The sequence below is a fragment of the Mauremys mutica genome, chromosome 9 (genome assembly GCF_020497125.1).
Source record: "Mauremys mutica isolate MM-2020 ecotype Southern chromosome 9, ASM2049712v1, whole genome shotgun sequence".
NCBI classification, from domain to species: Eukaryota; Metazoa; Chordata; order Testudines; family Geoemydidae; genus Mauremys; species Mauremys mutica.
Genome location: NC_059080.1, coordinates 19,253,795 through 19,271,524, shown reverse-complemented (window position 1 = coordinate 19,271,524; position 17,730 = coordinate 19,253,795). Strand labels below are relative to the sequence as shown.

General features: G+C 43.0%; 1 protein-coding gene across 3 annotated transcripts in view; it reads left to right on the top strand.

Moving 5' to 3' along the window:
• Positions 1 to 17,730, top strand: part of AMOT (angiomotin) — an 88,337-nt gene that overhangs the window by 53,348 nt on the left and 17,259 nt on the right. For all 3 annotated transcript variants that reach the window (XM_045030562.1, XM_045030560.1, XM_045030559.1), the window contains exons 5-7: positions 1,164 to 1,308; positions 3,161 to 3,253; positions 6,568 to 6,713. In XM_045030562.1, the coding sequence (XP_044886497.1) occupies positions 1,164 to 1,308; positions 3,161 to 3,253; positions 6,568 to 6,713 (384 nt within the window). The remainder of the gene's footprint in view (positions 1 to 1,163; positions 1,309 to 3,160; positions 3,254 to 6,567; positions 6,714 to 17,730) is intronic.

Below are 17,730 nucleotides of genomic sequence, written 5' to 3'. Positions count from 1 at the left end.
ATGGTCTGGCCCCCAACTCAGCGCCCCAGCCGGAGTGGGCTGGTTAAAATGGCTTGTGGGCGGATGTGGCCCGTGGGCCATAGTTTGCCCACCCCTGTTCCGCTAAAAGCCACAGTGTAGCTGCTGTTTGTCGGCAGGAGAGCGCTCTCCTGTCAACAAAAACCTTCCACCCCCCATGAGTGGCAGCGACTTTGTCGGCAGGTGCTCCTGCCAACAAAGTGCTGTATATACCGATGCATTTCATCAGTAAAATTTTTGTCGTCCGGAGAGTGATTTTTTTTTTTTTTTTTAACACGCCTGAACAACAAAAGTTTTGCGGACAAAGTGCCACTGTAGACATGTCCTTAGCGGATAGGATACTAGACTGGGATTCAGGAGACCTGGACTGTGTTCTCTGCTCTGCCACTGGCTTGCTGGGGGACCTTGGGCAAGTCACGTCACCGCTCTGTGCCTCCATTTCCCCATCTGTAAAATGCGGATAAGGATACTGATCTCCATTGTCAATCTCTTGGAGATCTACTGATGAAAACACTATCTATGAGTTGGGTATTGTTGTTGTTTATTAATTAGGTTGAAGATTTGTAAGTAGAACATACAAAATAGAAGGGTTTAGTACCTGCTGTGGATTGTTATCCCGTAAATAAATACAAATCTGCAAAGCACATCAGTAATTTACAGTTTGGTATTAATATTTTTAAATATAATTTTATTTATCCATTTTGCTTGTTCTTTGGCTTTATTTTTTTTCCCGTCTGCATCAAAGTCCTTCTGTGAAATTGCTTTTTGACCAAGCTCATGGTGGGTAGTTGTGCCCCTGGTCCCAGGCTCCAGCATCAACACCTGCAAAAGGGCGTTTCTGTCTTTTCAAGTAACTGTTTCCACACACACTGACTGTTGTAATCAAGAGCAAGGGCCTGGAAGACAGGACTCCAGCTCTTTATGTCTAGCTGAGCTACTGACTCCCTGTGTGACCTGTGGTACGTCACAACTACTTTGTGTCGCACTTTTACCCACCTGTACCATGGCTGTAATACTTTCCTGCACTCGAGGCTTAATAAATCTTTGTTCAATAAAGCTCTTTGAGAACCTCAGAAGAAAGATGCTACCTAAGTGCCAGGCATTGTTAATGCTAAAGGAGATGGATGCTTTCATTTGCTCTGCAGCTGGAAACAGAAATTCAGCAAGTTTCGGAAGCATATAAAAACCTGGAGAAGTCCTCCTCTAAGCGGGATGCCCTGGAAAAGGCTATGAGAAATAAGCTGGAAGGAGAAATTCGTAGGCTTCATGATTTCAACAGGGATTTGAGAGGTAAAACATTAAAAATGTCTATTTAAATAAATTCTTTTATACCGGTCTGTTTTCCTTTGTGATTCCCTTGTTATGGCTGATCCGCTTACGGAGCATGACGTGATACTCCAGGTATTCTCAACTGTCTAGTGTTGTCAGCAGAGTGCTGGGAGTGTAGAAAGGTGAGGTTCGGTTGATTACTGCAATATCCAACTTCCAGCCTGTTAATCATTAAGGAAACAGAAAGATAGGGACAAGCCAAAACTCTATCCCAGGATATAATTCTGGGGCTATTTCTCACGTTGTATTCTAAAAACATTTTATTCAAGTGCCAGTGTGAAACTGTGGATGCTGACATTCATGTCCTGTCCAGTGACCCCTTTGCACTTAACATTCCTTATCAATCCAGGCAGCTCTTCCTGCAGACTCCCCTTTCCCTTCCAGGGCAAGATTTTGTCTGTGTTTCCTTAGTAGTGTCTGGCTCTTGGTAAGAAGTTGCAGCAGTACCGTGGCTGGAATCGAGGCTGTCAGCAAATGGTGTTCAAGCCTAGATTGGCAATGGTTAAGCATTTAATTTTCAAAGGGAGAAAACGGCTTGTGGTTTTAGAAACATAAACTCTGAATAGTTTTAACTAGTTCAGCCTTTTCTATAAAAGCTTTCTGGTTCCCCTGTGTGTTATCTGCTGTCGCTGTCCTCATGGTCTCTAACCATTTAAAGCCAGGCAACTTGAGAGAATGGGAAATAGTTTGTCTCGGTCTAAAGTCACGGAGGGTATGTCTACACTGTTGTTTTAAAAACCCACATCAGAGCCTGGGTTGCATCTCGAGCTGGAGCTTGGGTTCTGAAGGCTTCCCTAGGCTTCGGAACCCGAGCTCAAACCTCTACACGGCTGGTTTTAGTGCTGTAGCACGAGACTGAGACTCATCGGTGTAGGTTTTAAAATGCATAGTGCCCAGTACCACAGCGGAGGGTGACATACAGAAGCTTGTAATAAATAAACTAACCTCTTTTCCCAGCAAATCAGACATCATAAGCAATTAATATACTTGTCCTAAGAATGATACAGCCTTTTGTCTGCTCTGCTGTTTCAAGAGACAAATGTTGATACACTTACTATTAGGGCTGTTCATTTTTCTGGAAAGTCGGGTAATCAGAGATCAGGCCACTAGAGCTTATAGTTTTCCAACTTCTGCCCAGAAGATTTAGTGGAGGATTGCGAGAGAATTACATAGCATTGCGGAAGTTAATTTTAAAAAATGATATCCTTTCTTATAGGTGTTTGGAGTCATCCTGTGTTACTTAAAAGAAAACTATATCCCTGGGATAAAATTCCATAGGATGGTTCAACACACTTGTGATTTTTTTTTTAACTTTTCTAAACTCTTACATGTTATAGATCTTTAGTGAGACAAGGTGGGTGAGGTGATCTGAGAGAGAGACCTGAGGAGGAGCTCAGTGTAAGCTTGAAAGTTATCTCTCTCCCCAACAGAAGTTGGTCCAATAAAAGATATTATCTCACCCACCCAGTCTCTCTAATATCCTGGGACCAACACTGCAGTGCAGCATAGATTTTTAGAGTAATTTCTATAGAATTCTGTTAGCTTCATCCCCCATTGAATTCTCTAAAATATTCCCCAAGAGTGTTGTAGATAGAAATATTTCATCAGCATCTGTACGTGTTGCAAAAGCAACTGCCCCTTCAGTTTCTGATCCAGCCTTTTGTTTCAGATTGTTTAGAACCAGGAGTCCTTTGCATAGAACTTGTTTTTACACATGTCCAGAGTAGCTGCAACTCACTTAGTGATTCTAAGAGCATTTCTGAACGTTTTTCATTCTCTTGTTGTTTCTCCTCTTCAAAAAAAAATTCTGCAGAGCGTATGGAGACAGCCAACAAGCAGCTTGCAGAGAAGGAATTTGAGGGATCTGAGGACAATCGGAAAACCATCTCTCAGCTCTTTGCACAAAGTGAGTCAGTGGTTTACTGTGGTCTAGGAAAAATGTGCCATTCAGGCTGGGAAAAATCCTCCACTCAGGCGGTGTCATGTACTCCATATCAGTCTGTCTTGTCATGCACTCAGATATTAGTGTGATGTAGGGCACATTAGAGAGTCTCTGAAACTACCAGTGCAAGAAGTTGTTGAATTCAGGTTTCTCCTGTCAGCACATAAAATACATCTGCTAACCTACAAACACAAAGCAACCTGCTTACAGGGTAAATCCTATCAACTGGGTGGTGAGGGTCCTTAACATCAGTGTGCTTCCATGCAAAGGGTGGAATTCTGATACCTCACATGGGCAAGGGCTTGGAAGGAGGTGAGGGCAGACGAGGAGCTAAGTTGAGATCCAGGGCTGTGGATCCCCCAGCTGTTTCCCAGACAGTTGGTCATTGGCATGATCAGTTTAGCAAAGACGCTGGCAGGGAGAACTTTCAGTCTAAAAGAATAAAAAAGACGAGCTCTGCCTTTATTTTGCTGGGCTGGGCAGAGATACCCAAGGGTCATGACTTATGTCCAGAGCAGTGGATCCATCACAGGGCAAACCAAAATTGCAGGTGTGAAATTTTGCCTTTTCCCCGTACTGAAATATCTTGAGGCTTATGGCAGTGAGTCAACTTTCCTCCTAATTCCATGGTGCACTCCACCCTTCTGACAATGCTTGCTTCTTTCCAGTTGTGTTATATAATGCATTTAAAAAAAAAAAAAAAAGAGAGAGAGATAAAATTGCAAAATAAAGAGGATTTGCTGTGGTGCAATCCACTCTGCTTCTCCTTCTTTGCGGAGTTGAAATCCCTCCCTTGTGCTGTCCTCAGTCTACCTCTGTTCACTTAGCCATTCATGTTGTGAGTATGCGGCTTTGAAGTCACAGGGCTTAGCTGTCCATGTAAATCCCTGAAGATGGTATTGGGAAGTCTACTTAGTTGTGAGATCAGTTTAAAAAACAAACTAAACTAGATTAATAGATGTTGAGATAAAAGTACAAGAGAAGAGAAATGCTGTGTTTTATTGCTTGATATATAGAGGTGTAGGTCATGTGAGATGTCTGGTCTGCATAAATTGTACAGGCTGGATCCTGTTCTCACTGAAGTCAGCAGCAAAACTGCCATTGACTTTGGGAGCAGAATTGGGCCCTGTATGTGTGAATATGTAGGTTACAATCCTCCAGGCTGTGATTTAAACCTGCAGTACCGGCTGGTGCGATCCTTGGGCTGTAGGAAAGAATTACCTATGGAAGGGCAGGTGGTGTTGCTGCCACCTATTGTCCCACTTGTTTCTGCCTGCAGAAGCCCGCTTAAGGTTGCAATCGGAGATCCATAACAGCCTCACTTTAGAGGCTGCGCCCACGGGGAATGTGCTGCATTGGCATGCTGCTTCTTGGCTGCCCTGGCCATGCTCCCTCCCTGCCACAGCAACCATTTTTTGGGCTGCTCTGGTCCCCTCACAGAAGGGAGTTTGTAGCCGCTCTGTGCTGCTAACACTCCACACTTGGCTCTTTTCTGGTGGAAGAATGGGAACCGCTCTGCACCTGTAGATATATTTATACGCTGGTGTACACCACACACTGTCTATACTAACAGCTAAGGGCTGGCATCTGTTTTTCAAAAACATCCACCGCTTGTCCTCATTCCTTTGCGTGGGATATTAGTTTTTGGAATGCAGTTTCTCTGGGGTCCTCAGTGCCGAATGTAGATTGCTGCAGGGATGCATTCTGAAGTTGAATTAATGTTACCGGTGCAAGTAATTGGCTTCTGCTGAGGACTTCAGTGACTCTGCAGAAAGCACATCCACTCAGCACTCTTGCTTTGCTCATTTATAGGGTTGCTTTACACACTTGCATTATATTTCCCCTGGCCCTGATTTTGTCCTGTTTACTACTTCTGTGAATGAACATGCAGTGTAACTGCACGGATTCTGAGGCATTCGTGAAGTTCAGCTCTTGATGGATGGCAACCTAACTGGAGCAGTCAGTGAGCACGGAGTAGATTCCAGTCGATCTTGTCTTGACTTGGCTGTTTCCATGGTAGGATGACAGTGTGTGCGTTTGCTTCTGGCATTTGTGGGGGTGTGTAAATCTGGACACCACCCATTGTCCAGCTGAGACACCAGTAGCTTGGCTTGGGTTCTCACCGTATGAATTGGACCTGCTGAGGTTAGAATTGACTGCGAAGGGAAATACAGTCAGGACTGAAACAAACACTTTAGAGGGCAGAGGAAGCAAACGTGTAAAAAATTATACCAATAGCCCAAGTGAATCTGCTTCCGGAAAAGATTTAAAAACCTGAAGTCCAAGCTTGCCATCTGTGTGCCTCATCGCTAGCAGCGTTATCTGAGCCAACTAATCCCTGCATCAAGAGATGAGACACCATCAAATAGCAACGGTAAATATGAAATCCAAACAATTTAATAGATTTTAAGGCCAGAAAGGATCATTATGATCTTCTAGTCTGACCTCCTGTGCAACACAGGCTTTAGAACCTCACCCAGTAATTCCTGCATCAAGCATCAGTTCTTCATCCAATGTAAACAACTGGCAGGTGCATACAGTGCTGGCAAATGGTGCCAGGTGATGCCTTACAGGGTGAATTCCTTATGTAACCAAAGCACGGGTACAATTGGACCAGCGACAGTGCAGGCCAACGTGCCCCAGTCCCCACCAGGGGTGTCCCTTTTAAGGGTGACAGAGAAGAGATGAGCATTCATTGCTCATTCATTTCCTGGCCCCTCTGAAAATGCCAGCAAAAAAGGGGGCTGCTGGGGTGGGGCTTCAATAGTGAAGACACTTGCCCTTCAGGAACTGAACTGAGGTCCGTGAGCTGCCACGGTATTTATTTATATTTCTGTATTTACAGATAAATTTTAAAATGTGCTCATCACAGAACAGGGAGTCACAAAAGCAAAGGTTACATTCTGGCCCTAAGCCGGACAGCTCCCCTTTGCACCCCTGCCATCACCCAGCCAGCAAGCAGTGATGTTACCAGGTTAGCTTGTTTTCTGATTTTAAACCAGTGAGCTAGACATAAAAGGTGCTCCGTCCTCTTAGCCATCTATTTAATCAGGGTAAGATCAACGACCTAATTTAACATATTTTTCTCGGCAATCCATTATTTCTGTCCCTCTGTATATAGACAGATGTCTGCCCTTTGCCGTCTTTGGAGAGCAAGCAGCTGTCAGCAAAGACCCCCTCCTTCTTGATCACTGGTAGAATTTAGGGGAATGCCCCACTCCTGGAAGTCTGTCAAGGAAAGCTCCATCCATTTTACATTTCCCACTTTATTTCTATAGATAAAGAAACACAGAGGGAGAAGGAGAAACTGGAAATAGAACTAGCTGCTGCACGCTCCAACAATGAGGATCAGCGAAGGCACATTGAGATCCGTGATCAGGCCTTAAACAATGCTCAGGCCAAGGTGGTGAAACTGGAGGAAGAGGTAAGGTCAGTGGTAGAGAGAAATTGGAGTAGCTCCAGGTACTTGTTAACAAAAGTGAATGTGGCAGTGATTTGCCTTTTACAAACTAGGTAGGAAATCTGCTATCTTTAAAGCTGTTTGTATCTGTTCAGCTTGTGTCGGTTAATTAAATTGGTGCAAAAACAGAGTGTATATAAGTCATAAGCCTGCATTTCCTTTAAGGGCTTTCATCCTTTGAGCAGCAACATTTCATTTTCCTCCTGTTTTAAATGATGATAAAGATGGGCTTGAACTGAAACCTCAAATCCAAACACCCCCAGAATTTTGGGGGAACTCAAGTCAGGATGGGCTTTTAACTAATAGTGAAGAAACTCCGCTCACCCCATTGTCCACTAACTCTATGGTGGTGTTCTGGTACAGAGCTATGCTGATCACTTTGTATTCCTTACTCATATTGCACTGGGTGGAGTTGAAGAGGAGTTAATAAAGGCAAACAGTTTTTAAAGCATAATTTGAATTAACAATTTTTTTTTAATAAGCAAAGAATCGACATTCTGTTTCCCAGTGGAAACACGCCCGTGTTATTAAAACCCCCCATGATGATTGGCAAATGGCAGTCTTTGCAGACTGTTACAATCCCATTTATACAGTGCTGCTTGGTCGGTGTACATCCCCTTATCATTTGTGTGTGTGCCAGCCAAAAGGAACTACAGACTAAAGTACAATATAAACAGGAGCCATGCACGTGCTATGTGGTTGTTGCAGTGGAATGGGAGGGTTTTCAGGCTCTTCTCAGAGGAGAGGATTGACATGTCTGAGACAGAAGGTATGAAGATGCAAGTAGTTTAAGCAATCAAAGTGGGATGTCTGGGGAAAGACTTTCGCAAATTCTAGAGTTGTGGGAGGAGAAGAGGGCTGAGAGAGAGATGGATGAGGAGTCATTTGGAGAAATGGAACGTCAGCTTTACACCGAATTAGAGAGGTTAAGGATTGAGTGGATATGGATTATGAACTCCCCTCTGAACACACGAGGGGTTCTTGCACGTTAGGGTGGAAGTGCCTGTGTGCGGGGAGCTGGCCCTGCTGCTGCCTGTTCTGGAGGTAAGCAGAGTTCACCTGTTGACCTTTAGCATCTTTCACCAGCACAGTGTCACACTAATGCTGCAGAATATTTGAGCTGCTCCAGGTATAATGCTGGGCACAGCTGTGTGGGAGACTTGACTTTGCTCCTCAAGATACCAGAGGAAGTGGGCCTGAGAGGGGGTGGGGACTTTCTGAAGCTGGAGGACTGAGAGGTTGTTGAAGACCAGGAGGCAAGTTCAGCCCTGGTTGCAGCTGACACAACTCCATTGACTTCAGAAGAGCTGCAGCAGTTTATGCCTAGGCTGAACTGGGCCTTGTGTATGCTCAGGAGAGTAAAGAGTTGTCAGGTGTAGGCTTTTAAAATGAGAGGTAATGCAGTTTTATGACGCAGACTATTCTAGGACTCGATCGCTTTGGCCCTGATCCAGCAAAGCACTTCAGCACGTGCTTAACTTTAAGCATGTGTATAGTCCTGGCAGGTTTGAGCTCCTATTTAGATTCTGACACTGCTTCCATCACTGTAGCATCTGAATTCCTGAAGATTAGTAATATATAAACATCCACATGTTGTATTTCTAAAAGTCCATCTTGTACTAGTAAGAGATTTGTGGTATGCTGCGGTCTTATAAATATTCTGCCAATAGACTTATGTTTTTAAATAAAACATGGGCTATACTTAATAATCCCTGTTCTTAGGTCAAATGCACTATAGTGTATGATTGTGGTGGTTCTTATCCAGCCGTTACTTGAATCTAGGGCCCACAGGAAGTGCCACCTTTCCTGTTGCAGATAAATACGGACACTTCTCAGCGAGTGAGCAGAAATTAACTGTCAGGGTTGCAGTCATTAATGGAGGCATGGGGAGAATGGAGAAAAAATGACCAGTCTTTCCAGGTCTCCCAAATCACTTTTCATTAAAATATTTAAGATCATGAAGGATTTGTTGCCTCATTGGCACTAAACTGTGAGGGCTTCTCAAATCCTTGATCTGCTCTTTCGGTAAGTTTCCAAAAGAAGGCACAGGAAACAGTTCAGTGCTCAGAGTAACAATTTGAAAAGGACTCTAAATGTCAGGCTATGATTTAGTGGTATCCAGTGACCAAGATATCTGAACAATTTGTCAATGATTTCTTTGATTCCTGCGTGCTTTACCCGAATAGGCAGTCCCCTTAATTGTCAGGAATTTCCAAATTAGTGCTGAAGAAGAGGGTGGAGTTAGTTATGTTAACACTTGGCAGTGTCCCTGGTTCAAGGCCTGAGGGATGCTCTGTGTATATATGTGTATTTCAGTTGTTGCATCCTGTATTGTGTGGTTGGGGTTTTTTTTCTTCCTCTTTGACTTCCTACTCAGCAGATTCTCATCCTGTTTGATATCTAGCAGATCCTTTAAAAAAACAGAATTTATTCTAGTTTATATCAGAGCTAGAAATGATGTGCCGCTGAAAGTGTAGGGGAGTCAGGTCCTGCACCCCCAGGCTCCCTGCCGATTCACCAGGACTCTCAGCCAGCCAGTAAAGCAGGAGGTTTATTTAGACGACAGGAACACAGTCCAACACAGGTTTTGCAGGCACAGATAACAGGAGCCCCCCGGTTAGGTCCATTTTGGGCGCCTTACAGCCCCCCTCGGGGATCAGAGCCCTTTCTCCCTGCTCCCCTGTTTCCCCAGCCAACCAAAGTCTGCAACACCCCCTCCGGCCCCTCCTCTCTCCTCCGCTTCCTTCCCGGGCCAGGAGGTCACCTGACCCCTTTGTCTCCCACACCTTTAGATGCACCTTTGCAGGGAGGGGCCCGGCCATCAGTTGCTAGGAGACAGAGTGTCAGGCATTTGTGCTGCTGGAACTTAGTTTCTGTACCCAGCCCCCAGTAAGACCAGTCCCACTTCGTCACACTGAACTTAAAGATTTGATTTGTAATCAGGATGAAGGGATTCTTTTCTCAGCTCTGTTACTGACTCACAGACTTCGGCAAGTCACCTAACTTTCTGAGCCTGTATATTCCTCTTCTAAAACCTGGGGATAAAACTTCTTGCCTATCTCGTCGGAATGTTCTGAGTCCTAATTAATATTCTGTATTCTGAGGTCTTGGTGGCAGGTGAAAGGGTTATATAAGTACTAGTAATACTGAGAAAGCAGCCTCCTTGGAGTTCTCCAAACATTGTGGCATTCTCCTGCTCGAGTAGGAGAAAGGGACGCTCACCGAGTATTTTCCTACACTGTTAATAGATTAAATGTTTCTTTAAATAAAAGTGTAAAATATAAGGTGCAATTGAAATTAAAATTAGATGAGGTTGGTTTATTTCTGGGCAATAGTAGGGGCATGATCATGGATACTTGAAGGGAACTCAAAGCAAATATGTCTACAGGTACCCAGTATATGTCTGTGTGTATCATATAATGTTTGCCCTTAACTGTTTATCTGTGCTTTAAAAATGATTTCAGGTGGTGTTTATCATCCATATGTTTTTTTCCTCTTCAGAAATAATGAGGGTTTTGTTGTCCTCCCTTTGCCAGGGGGCCTTGGTAAGATCTTGAGGGAGGAGCTGAGTAGCAGCTTGAAGCTGTAATGTGAACTGCGGCTTTACCTCCTGATGCTCACCAACAGCTGAGCCAGCAGTAGCTCTGCACTGCTATGTATGAGATGCAGGCCTGACTAGAAGCCCTGCACTTATGTTTCTCAACATGCAGTAGGCCAGGGGCATGTATATAACAAGATCAGTAACCCGAGGAGAAAAAACAGAACCCCATCTTTCTGTGTGTTTATCTTAGGTGTTTATAACTACTCATTGGTAGTTAAGGACTATGTGCATTTAAAAATAAAATGTTACTACTCAAGAATGTATCTGGGAGAAATCTTGTTGTATTAGGACCACATCATGCTGTTTTTGCCTCATATCATACCTCATTGATTTCAGTGGGGACTCCTGCTTAGCAATCCATGGTAAGAGAAGACCAATTGACTCACCAGGGCAAGTTTTGAGATGAGTTCAGCTCTTGCTGGTTCTCAGTGGGAGCTGCTGGGTGCAGATCACTTGAAATTCTGTCCTCTTCATTGAGGTGCCTGAATGGGAGCTGAGCTCTTTGGAAACCTGGCTTATAGTTTGCAGCAAAATGTGTCTTGTTTAGGCTGTAGGTGCAAATTAGTAACCACTTGTTAAACTCCCGATCAAAGAACCTCTGTGTTTTCCTGTGGCCATGGCAGTCTCATTAAGGAGAAAATTTACTTAATGTAGTTAAGGAAATGGCTGGCACTAATGCCAACAATCCAGGCCAATGAATCTTCTTCCTCATGTTGGCTCAGGCTGATCAAGAGGACAGCTATTTTGGTGGCTGCCTCTGGGATCATGGGAAAAATTGCTGGCTTTTTTGAGATGTTGAATTTAAAGAAGAATGGGCTGGCTGCAGAATAGCTGGCATATGCCTCTTAGTCTAGTTCTTTCCTTTGCTTGAATGAGTATCCGAGAGGCTGCTGAGGGAATTGTTAACCATTGCTATGCTGTATTATTTTTTCTAGCATGTCAGGAATGCACAGTGTAGGTCAGACAGGGAGACAATTTGGTCTGGCAATTGGAGCAGGCGCCTGGACTCCTGGGTTCTGCTACTGGCTGTGCCACTGACTTTGTGTGACCTTGGGCCAAGTACTTAAATTTCCCCCATTGCATCGATTTCTCATCTGAGCAAAGTAGGGTGTAGTACAGGGGTTCTCAAACTGGGGGTCAGGACCTCTCAGGGGGTCATGAGGTTATTACATGGAGGGTCGCAAGCTGTCAGCCTACACCCCAAACCTGGTTTGCCTCCAGCATTTATAATGGTGTTAATTATATTATAAAGTGTTTTTAATTTATAAGGGGAGGGTCACACTCAGAGGCTTGCTGTGTGAAAGGGGTCCCCAGTACGAAAGCCTGAGAACCACTGGTATAGTACTTACCATCTCATAGAAGTGTTGTGGGCTTGAGTGGTTTAAAGCTCTTTGAGTTAAAAGGTGCTATTGAAGTGCAAGTATTTTAGCGTTAGCATGGGTTGACTTCATGTATGCTGCATATGTAGGGGCAACATTTTTATATAAAGTAGGTAATACATGTCTAGTCAGTTTCCGTCTCCCTTCTACTTTAGGTCTCATTACTAAGTGCCACAGCTTCACAGTAACAGTTGAGTGATGACAGTGTCATACCAAATCCATTTCTAGGGCAATATTTAGCCTTTTCCTCCTCAGTTAAAAACCCTGATTGTCTATATAACTAAAACATAGTTTACATGAATTCTATATACCAGAACTAAAATACATGCTGGCTGTAAAATATCTTGCAATCCCAACTGGTTAATTGTGTGCTATGGACTCCTGGCAACTCCTGACTCCTTAATACTCCTGGCAACTAATGCAGACTTTTCTTCAGCCCCTGTTGTAGGAGCCAGTAGTTTTGGAGCATGGATTGCCCTTCTGTCCTCAATTGCATTGCAACGGTTTGAGTGGTCTTGGTGTACAGCATGCAGGAAGATGCTAGGGTTCTAGGATTTGTTCCAATATAGGTCTTGTCTGGCCTAGGATTTAAAATGGTAAGATTAGCATGTGTTGGGTTACATGCTAACTAACAGGTTTTAAGAGTCTACAGTGGGCAAGACACTGTGTCTGTAGGTAGCACATACTAATCTGGCTAAGTTAATGTTAATGGAGTTGCAGAATCTACAGAACTGGCCATACTGACCAGACCCATTGACTCTGAATACCAGGCTTTCCATATGGCAAAGGAATTTGTCATGGGTGCCTAGTGCAGTACCCAGCCACAGCAGGTGATAATGGAGGAAAGGGTCATCAGCACTGCTTTTAGAAGTCGTATTTTAAAAAGACGATTTTAAACTCAATTTCTCCTTAAGCCAGTCGACTCTTAACATCTTCTTGATGGAGGGCCGAACTTCAACCAGGCTGCCGCATTTTCCCCAAAATGCAACTTTATCTGAGTATACCTTTCATCCTTTTGGTGCCGCCCAAGCGTTCCAGGTACCACAGTCTCAAAGTAAAGCAATTGCCACTAAAAGTACAGATTAATAGATATCACACGTGCAACTCACAATGTAAAGGAAAACGACCTCCTCCCACATGTATAAAGCACATTGGGAAAAACCCTGGAAAGAAATTTTGAAGGAAATATTCTTTGCAAAGGAAGCTTCTAGAAGACATAAGACATTACAGCCATAAAATGTGAACATAAACCAGCTACCAGAGCTAAGGTAGTGCATTTTTTTCTGGTTTATCTACAGTGTAGGGGAATAATGTGATATTTCTGGTTACACTATGAGGTTTATCTGTAGGCAGATGTTGAAATGTTGACTTCTTAATGGTGTCTACTGTATCTTATATGCTGTATCCGAGATGTCATTCATAACAATCACTTTTAAAGGAAATATTTTATTTGCAAACATTGTTCATGCATCTGTGTATGGCAATGGGAGGAGAGGAAGGTGCTTTTACATTTTTTCCCCCTAAGTAGTGTATGCACGTCTTTAATGACCCGTTGTTCTGTAATGATGCAGAAATGGCTTTTTTTACTGCTGCATTTCCAACTCTGTTTCTGCCTGTTAGTAATTTTCCAGAGGTGGCTTTGAGGCTCTAACCCAAACAAATGGAGAGACAATATTATGACCTTCCCATGCAGCAAACCCTGCTCCCTAGTAAGAGGATAGTATTACCAAATTGCTTCAGCATGAGCTCTTGCTGAGGCCAGTGGCGTCTTACTGGAACTGAATTAATCAAACTGAGGGTTCACAGGAATTTTACAGGAATATATTCCAACAGCAGAGAGACAGTTATATACATTAAATACGGGTTAAATGTGCTTGCACTCTTTTCTTAGTATGTTTCGGCAATAGTGAGCAAATCCCTGTGGGGAAATACATTTTCAGCTGCGTCTGAACTGATTCAGATTTAGGATAAACCCATTATAGAATCAAAACACACTAGATAGATTTAAAAAAATACGCTGACGATCTCAAAAAGTGGCGGGTGGGAGGCAGAGGCTGACAAGTGTTACCAATTTGCTGCAATAGTGCTATCCAAAACAAAGAGGATAATGGCTGGGAGGGTTTCTGAATCATTGCTGGTTACGCAAGATGTCCTCTCCCAAAAATCCTTGCTGAGTAACTCATTTGGAGCTATACACCTCTTGGAAGGGGAGGAATTTCCCCCCTTTTCTCCTGTCATTGCTTTCTGGGCTGAATTTGCTCCATGGAGGCTACTCCAGCCTGAAGGCTGCAGCAGCCTCTGTGTCCATAGTGCTCCCCTTGCTGCTAAGGACCTGTATAGGGAAGGGTCTTCTGCCCTGACTGCCTTTGTTCCCCCCACCTGAAACCCCTGGCAGAGCAGGGCTCCTCACTGGATGGGTGTGACCTCCTCTGTCTTTCCGCACCCCACTGCCTTGCCCCACAGAATGGCACTAGTTTAACTACAAGAATTCTGGAGCCCGGGAGGATATTGCAGGATTTGTCTCTAAAGAGCTTAATAAAATGGATGAACTGTATTATTTTGGCTCTTGGAGTTTTACCAATCAGTCTCTTTTGGTGAGCAACGTAATACTATTCAGCTGCCCGTATCTAGATGGGAACACGTTGTTCTTTGCTATAACTGATTTTTGGACCAGTAGTTCTGCACGTCTGATCAGATGCTCCATGTGGTAAAGAATATCTCAGGTAGCCTGGTGGTTCGAATTGCTACGGAATTCTCTGCATTGTTCTGGGAAGTGGGTGTTTTAAGTATGTTCCCCTGTAAAGAGCTAGTTCCTGCTCGCCACAGCTCAGTGAATGTATTTGTTTAATTATTTCATTCCTATGTACTTAGAGAGATGGATTTATTTCCATTTGCTGGGAGCCTTGCAGTTCATGGATTTCAATGTGCAGTCGTTTTTAAGCAATAAAACCTTTCTGACTAACTTGGAAACAAAGAACTGCTCAGGTCAGCCAGAACTCTCTTGAACAATGTAGCCTTAGAATCCCTTCCCTGTCTTGCTGCTCTTTATTGCACTGAAACCTACCAGAAATCTCTTGACTGCAGAAACGGTCGTCACAGTAAAAGAAGAAGAATGAACTAACTACTTGATCAGGAGACCAAGGAATCTTTTTGGGGCACTTCACTGACTGATTTTAATGTTGTGCAAATTATTCCCATTACCCATTATGTCACACTTTGATATCTGTGTAAAACTGTGTGGCAGGACTTCGGGAGGAATATTTTAGAAGGGAGAGTGGAATTTTTCCTGGAAAAATGACAGCATCTCTTTTAAATGGTTAAATTCAGTATTGTTGCTACAATTAACGTGTCTGACAGAATTAAAACGACACCCTAGGTATCTGGAAACGAACTTTGCAAAGTAGCCAGGCAGTGAAGTTAAAAGGATGTGTATGTATGTATGTAGCCCTGTGCTGTTAGAATTGCACCAGGTACTGTAGAAAATGTTCTGTCCCCCAGCATGGTTGTGCTGGAATGCTGTGCAATAGCTGGCAGCCTCCCAGCCATGAATGAGCATAGTTGAAGTCTTTTGGGATCTTTGGATTTTAAAAGGTGCTATATTAATGTAAGAATATTAATAGGATAGAGTACTTTGCAACGTCAAAGCATGCCCCAAAAAGATGTTACTATAAGTAATGTGAACATTAATTTATTACCCAATTACATTCAGTATCATTTAAAAATCTGCCATTTTGTTATGTTTGTGTTTTTAAAAAAATATCGTTCTCAATCTGTTTTTTACAAATAAATCACAGTAAAGCACACAGGATTTAAACTTAATTTGATACCATGCTAAGAAAAAAGATTAACATATGGGTTTATGTTGGATAAATGCATATCATAATGCAAAGAAATAGAATGAAGCTAGCAACCAAAGCATCCAAATCGGTTAGAATTTGCATCTGGGAGTTAAATAGTTCGGTGGTCTTGGGGAAAATGTTAAGAAATAGTCTAGAAGCCAGGCGTGGTTGGAGCAGAAATTGGAACCGTCAGGCTGTTGGGGATGGGAAAGGGCATGTTGAACATACAGTGGTTCCCTGCAGGCTCTTCTTGACTTGCAGGTGTTACTGGTCCAAAGTTGCAGCCGCTTAGTCGCCAGAGTTTCCAGATCTTGCTGGAAGGGAAGGAACAGGAGACAGATACTGCTCTCTACATCTTCATAAATGAGCAAGAGAGAGCAGTTAAGTGGAACACCTGTTGACTGAGAGGCCAGTTACAGAAGGACTCAAGCATCCACTGCTGCCGCCTCTCCAACTGGCAGATGTTGTTATGGCCATCAGCGTGGAGCAGCCAGTTTTGTTTTCTTGTTGGGGGGGAACCATGACAGTTAACAAAGAACAAGCCTCAGCTTGCTGCTTTCTTTTTTTCTATTTTGCCTGCAGCATGTTGGCAGTGTTCAAGAAACGCTGTTTCCAATTCCAGTCTTAGGAAAACATACTCATATTCTTGATTTATGTTAATAAAATCCCTCTGTGCTTGGCTGCAATATTCCTGGGCCTTTTTATATTGAGGACAAATCCATCCAGAAGATAAAATAGAACTAAACTTCTGCAATAAGACTTCAGCTGATGAATCCAGGTTCACAGTTTATTCCTCCAAGCTGATCGTCATAGTAGTGAAGAAGTCAGAAAATTTGATTTCCCTGAAGTACCTCCAAGATACCACGTTACCTCTTACAATTATTGTACTCAATCCACACACAGTATATTCTATATGGCAAAGTTATACAATGAAGTGGTATTTTTCCCATCTCTGATAATAGTCTTCAGATACGTTAAGGGCTCTTATAAAGAGGACTGTGATCAATTATTCTCCATGTTCACTGAAGGTAGGACAAGAAGTAATGGGCTTAATCTGCAGCAAGGGAGATTTAGTTTAGGTAGTAGGAAAGAGTTTCTAACTATAAGGGTATTTAAGATCAGGAACAGGCTTCCAAGGGAGGTTTGGGAATCCCTGTCATTGGAGATTTTTAAAAACAGGGACAAACACCCGTCAGGGATGGTCTAGGTGTACTTGGCCCTGCCTCAGCGCAAGGGGCTGGACCTGATGACTTCTTGAAGTCCTTTCCAACCCTACATTTCTAGATTCTATAGTCAGGTTGGTAGCCACTGCTGACCAGTGTTGTCACAACTTTGTATTATTGTTACCTATGCTAGCTAGATTAAAGTTAGCATGGGTGTATGCTTACCCCACGCTGTGCTTTGCTTGCAGTGCAGACGTACCCAAAGGGATGTTAAATTTACCCATCTTTTAATTTAGTTGAACAAAGATGAGTTAAAGTGCTTCTGTACTAAAGCCCCTTTTAAACTTATTTTTTATGTACCTAATGCTGCTTGACATGGAAAGGATAACCAGGGTTTTTTTAGAGAAAAATAAATCTGACTTTACGAAAAGCCACTGAACAAGCCATGCCTGTACCTTAGGTTTGGTACATTTAGTTAAACATGTGCAGGCAGTGCTACTATGTTGGGCAATCACCTGTGTTACAACATTTCACCTGCAGGTTCGGCTGCTGGGAGCATTTTCAAAGTGAAAATTTCAGTTGAATTTCTGTGGCCTAATTCTTTTTTTGTCTGGGCTTTTGGTATTTGTTGTCTGTAGGCCAAAAACATAATCCACACACATTCTCGCATTTATTTCATTATAAAACTAGTCAATGTTTTTTCTTTTAGCAGGTGATCAGCTGCTTTTTTTTTTTTTTTTAATTGTGCTTTATAAAATTTTGGAAATATAGTAACTCATTGGATAGCACTGGGAGCCCCAAGATCCTTGGTTTATTTCATGCATAAGAGAGTTAGAGAGATCCTGATCATTGCTAATTTTCCTGCATGAATTACTCTTTTTGCATTTTCCCAAGCACTTTATCATGTTGTACCCTGCATTTGTACAGGAAGTGTGACCTCTGTGCAAAAACAAGGGACTAGAAACCAGAAACTCCTGGGTTCTCTTCTTGGCTCTACTG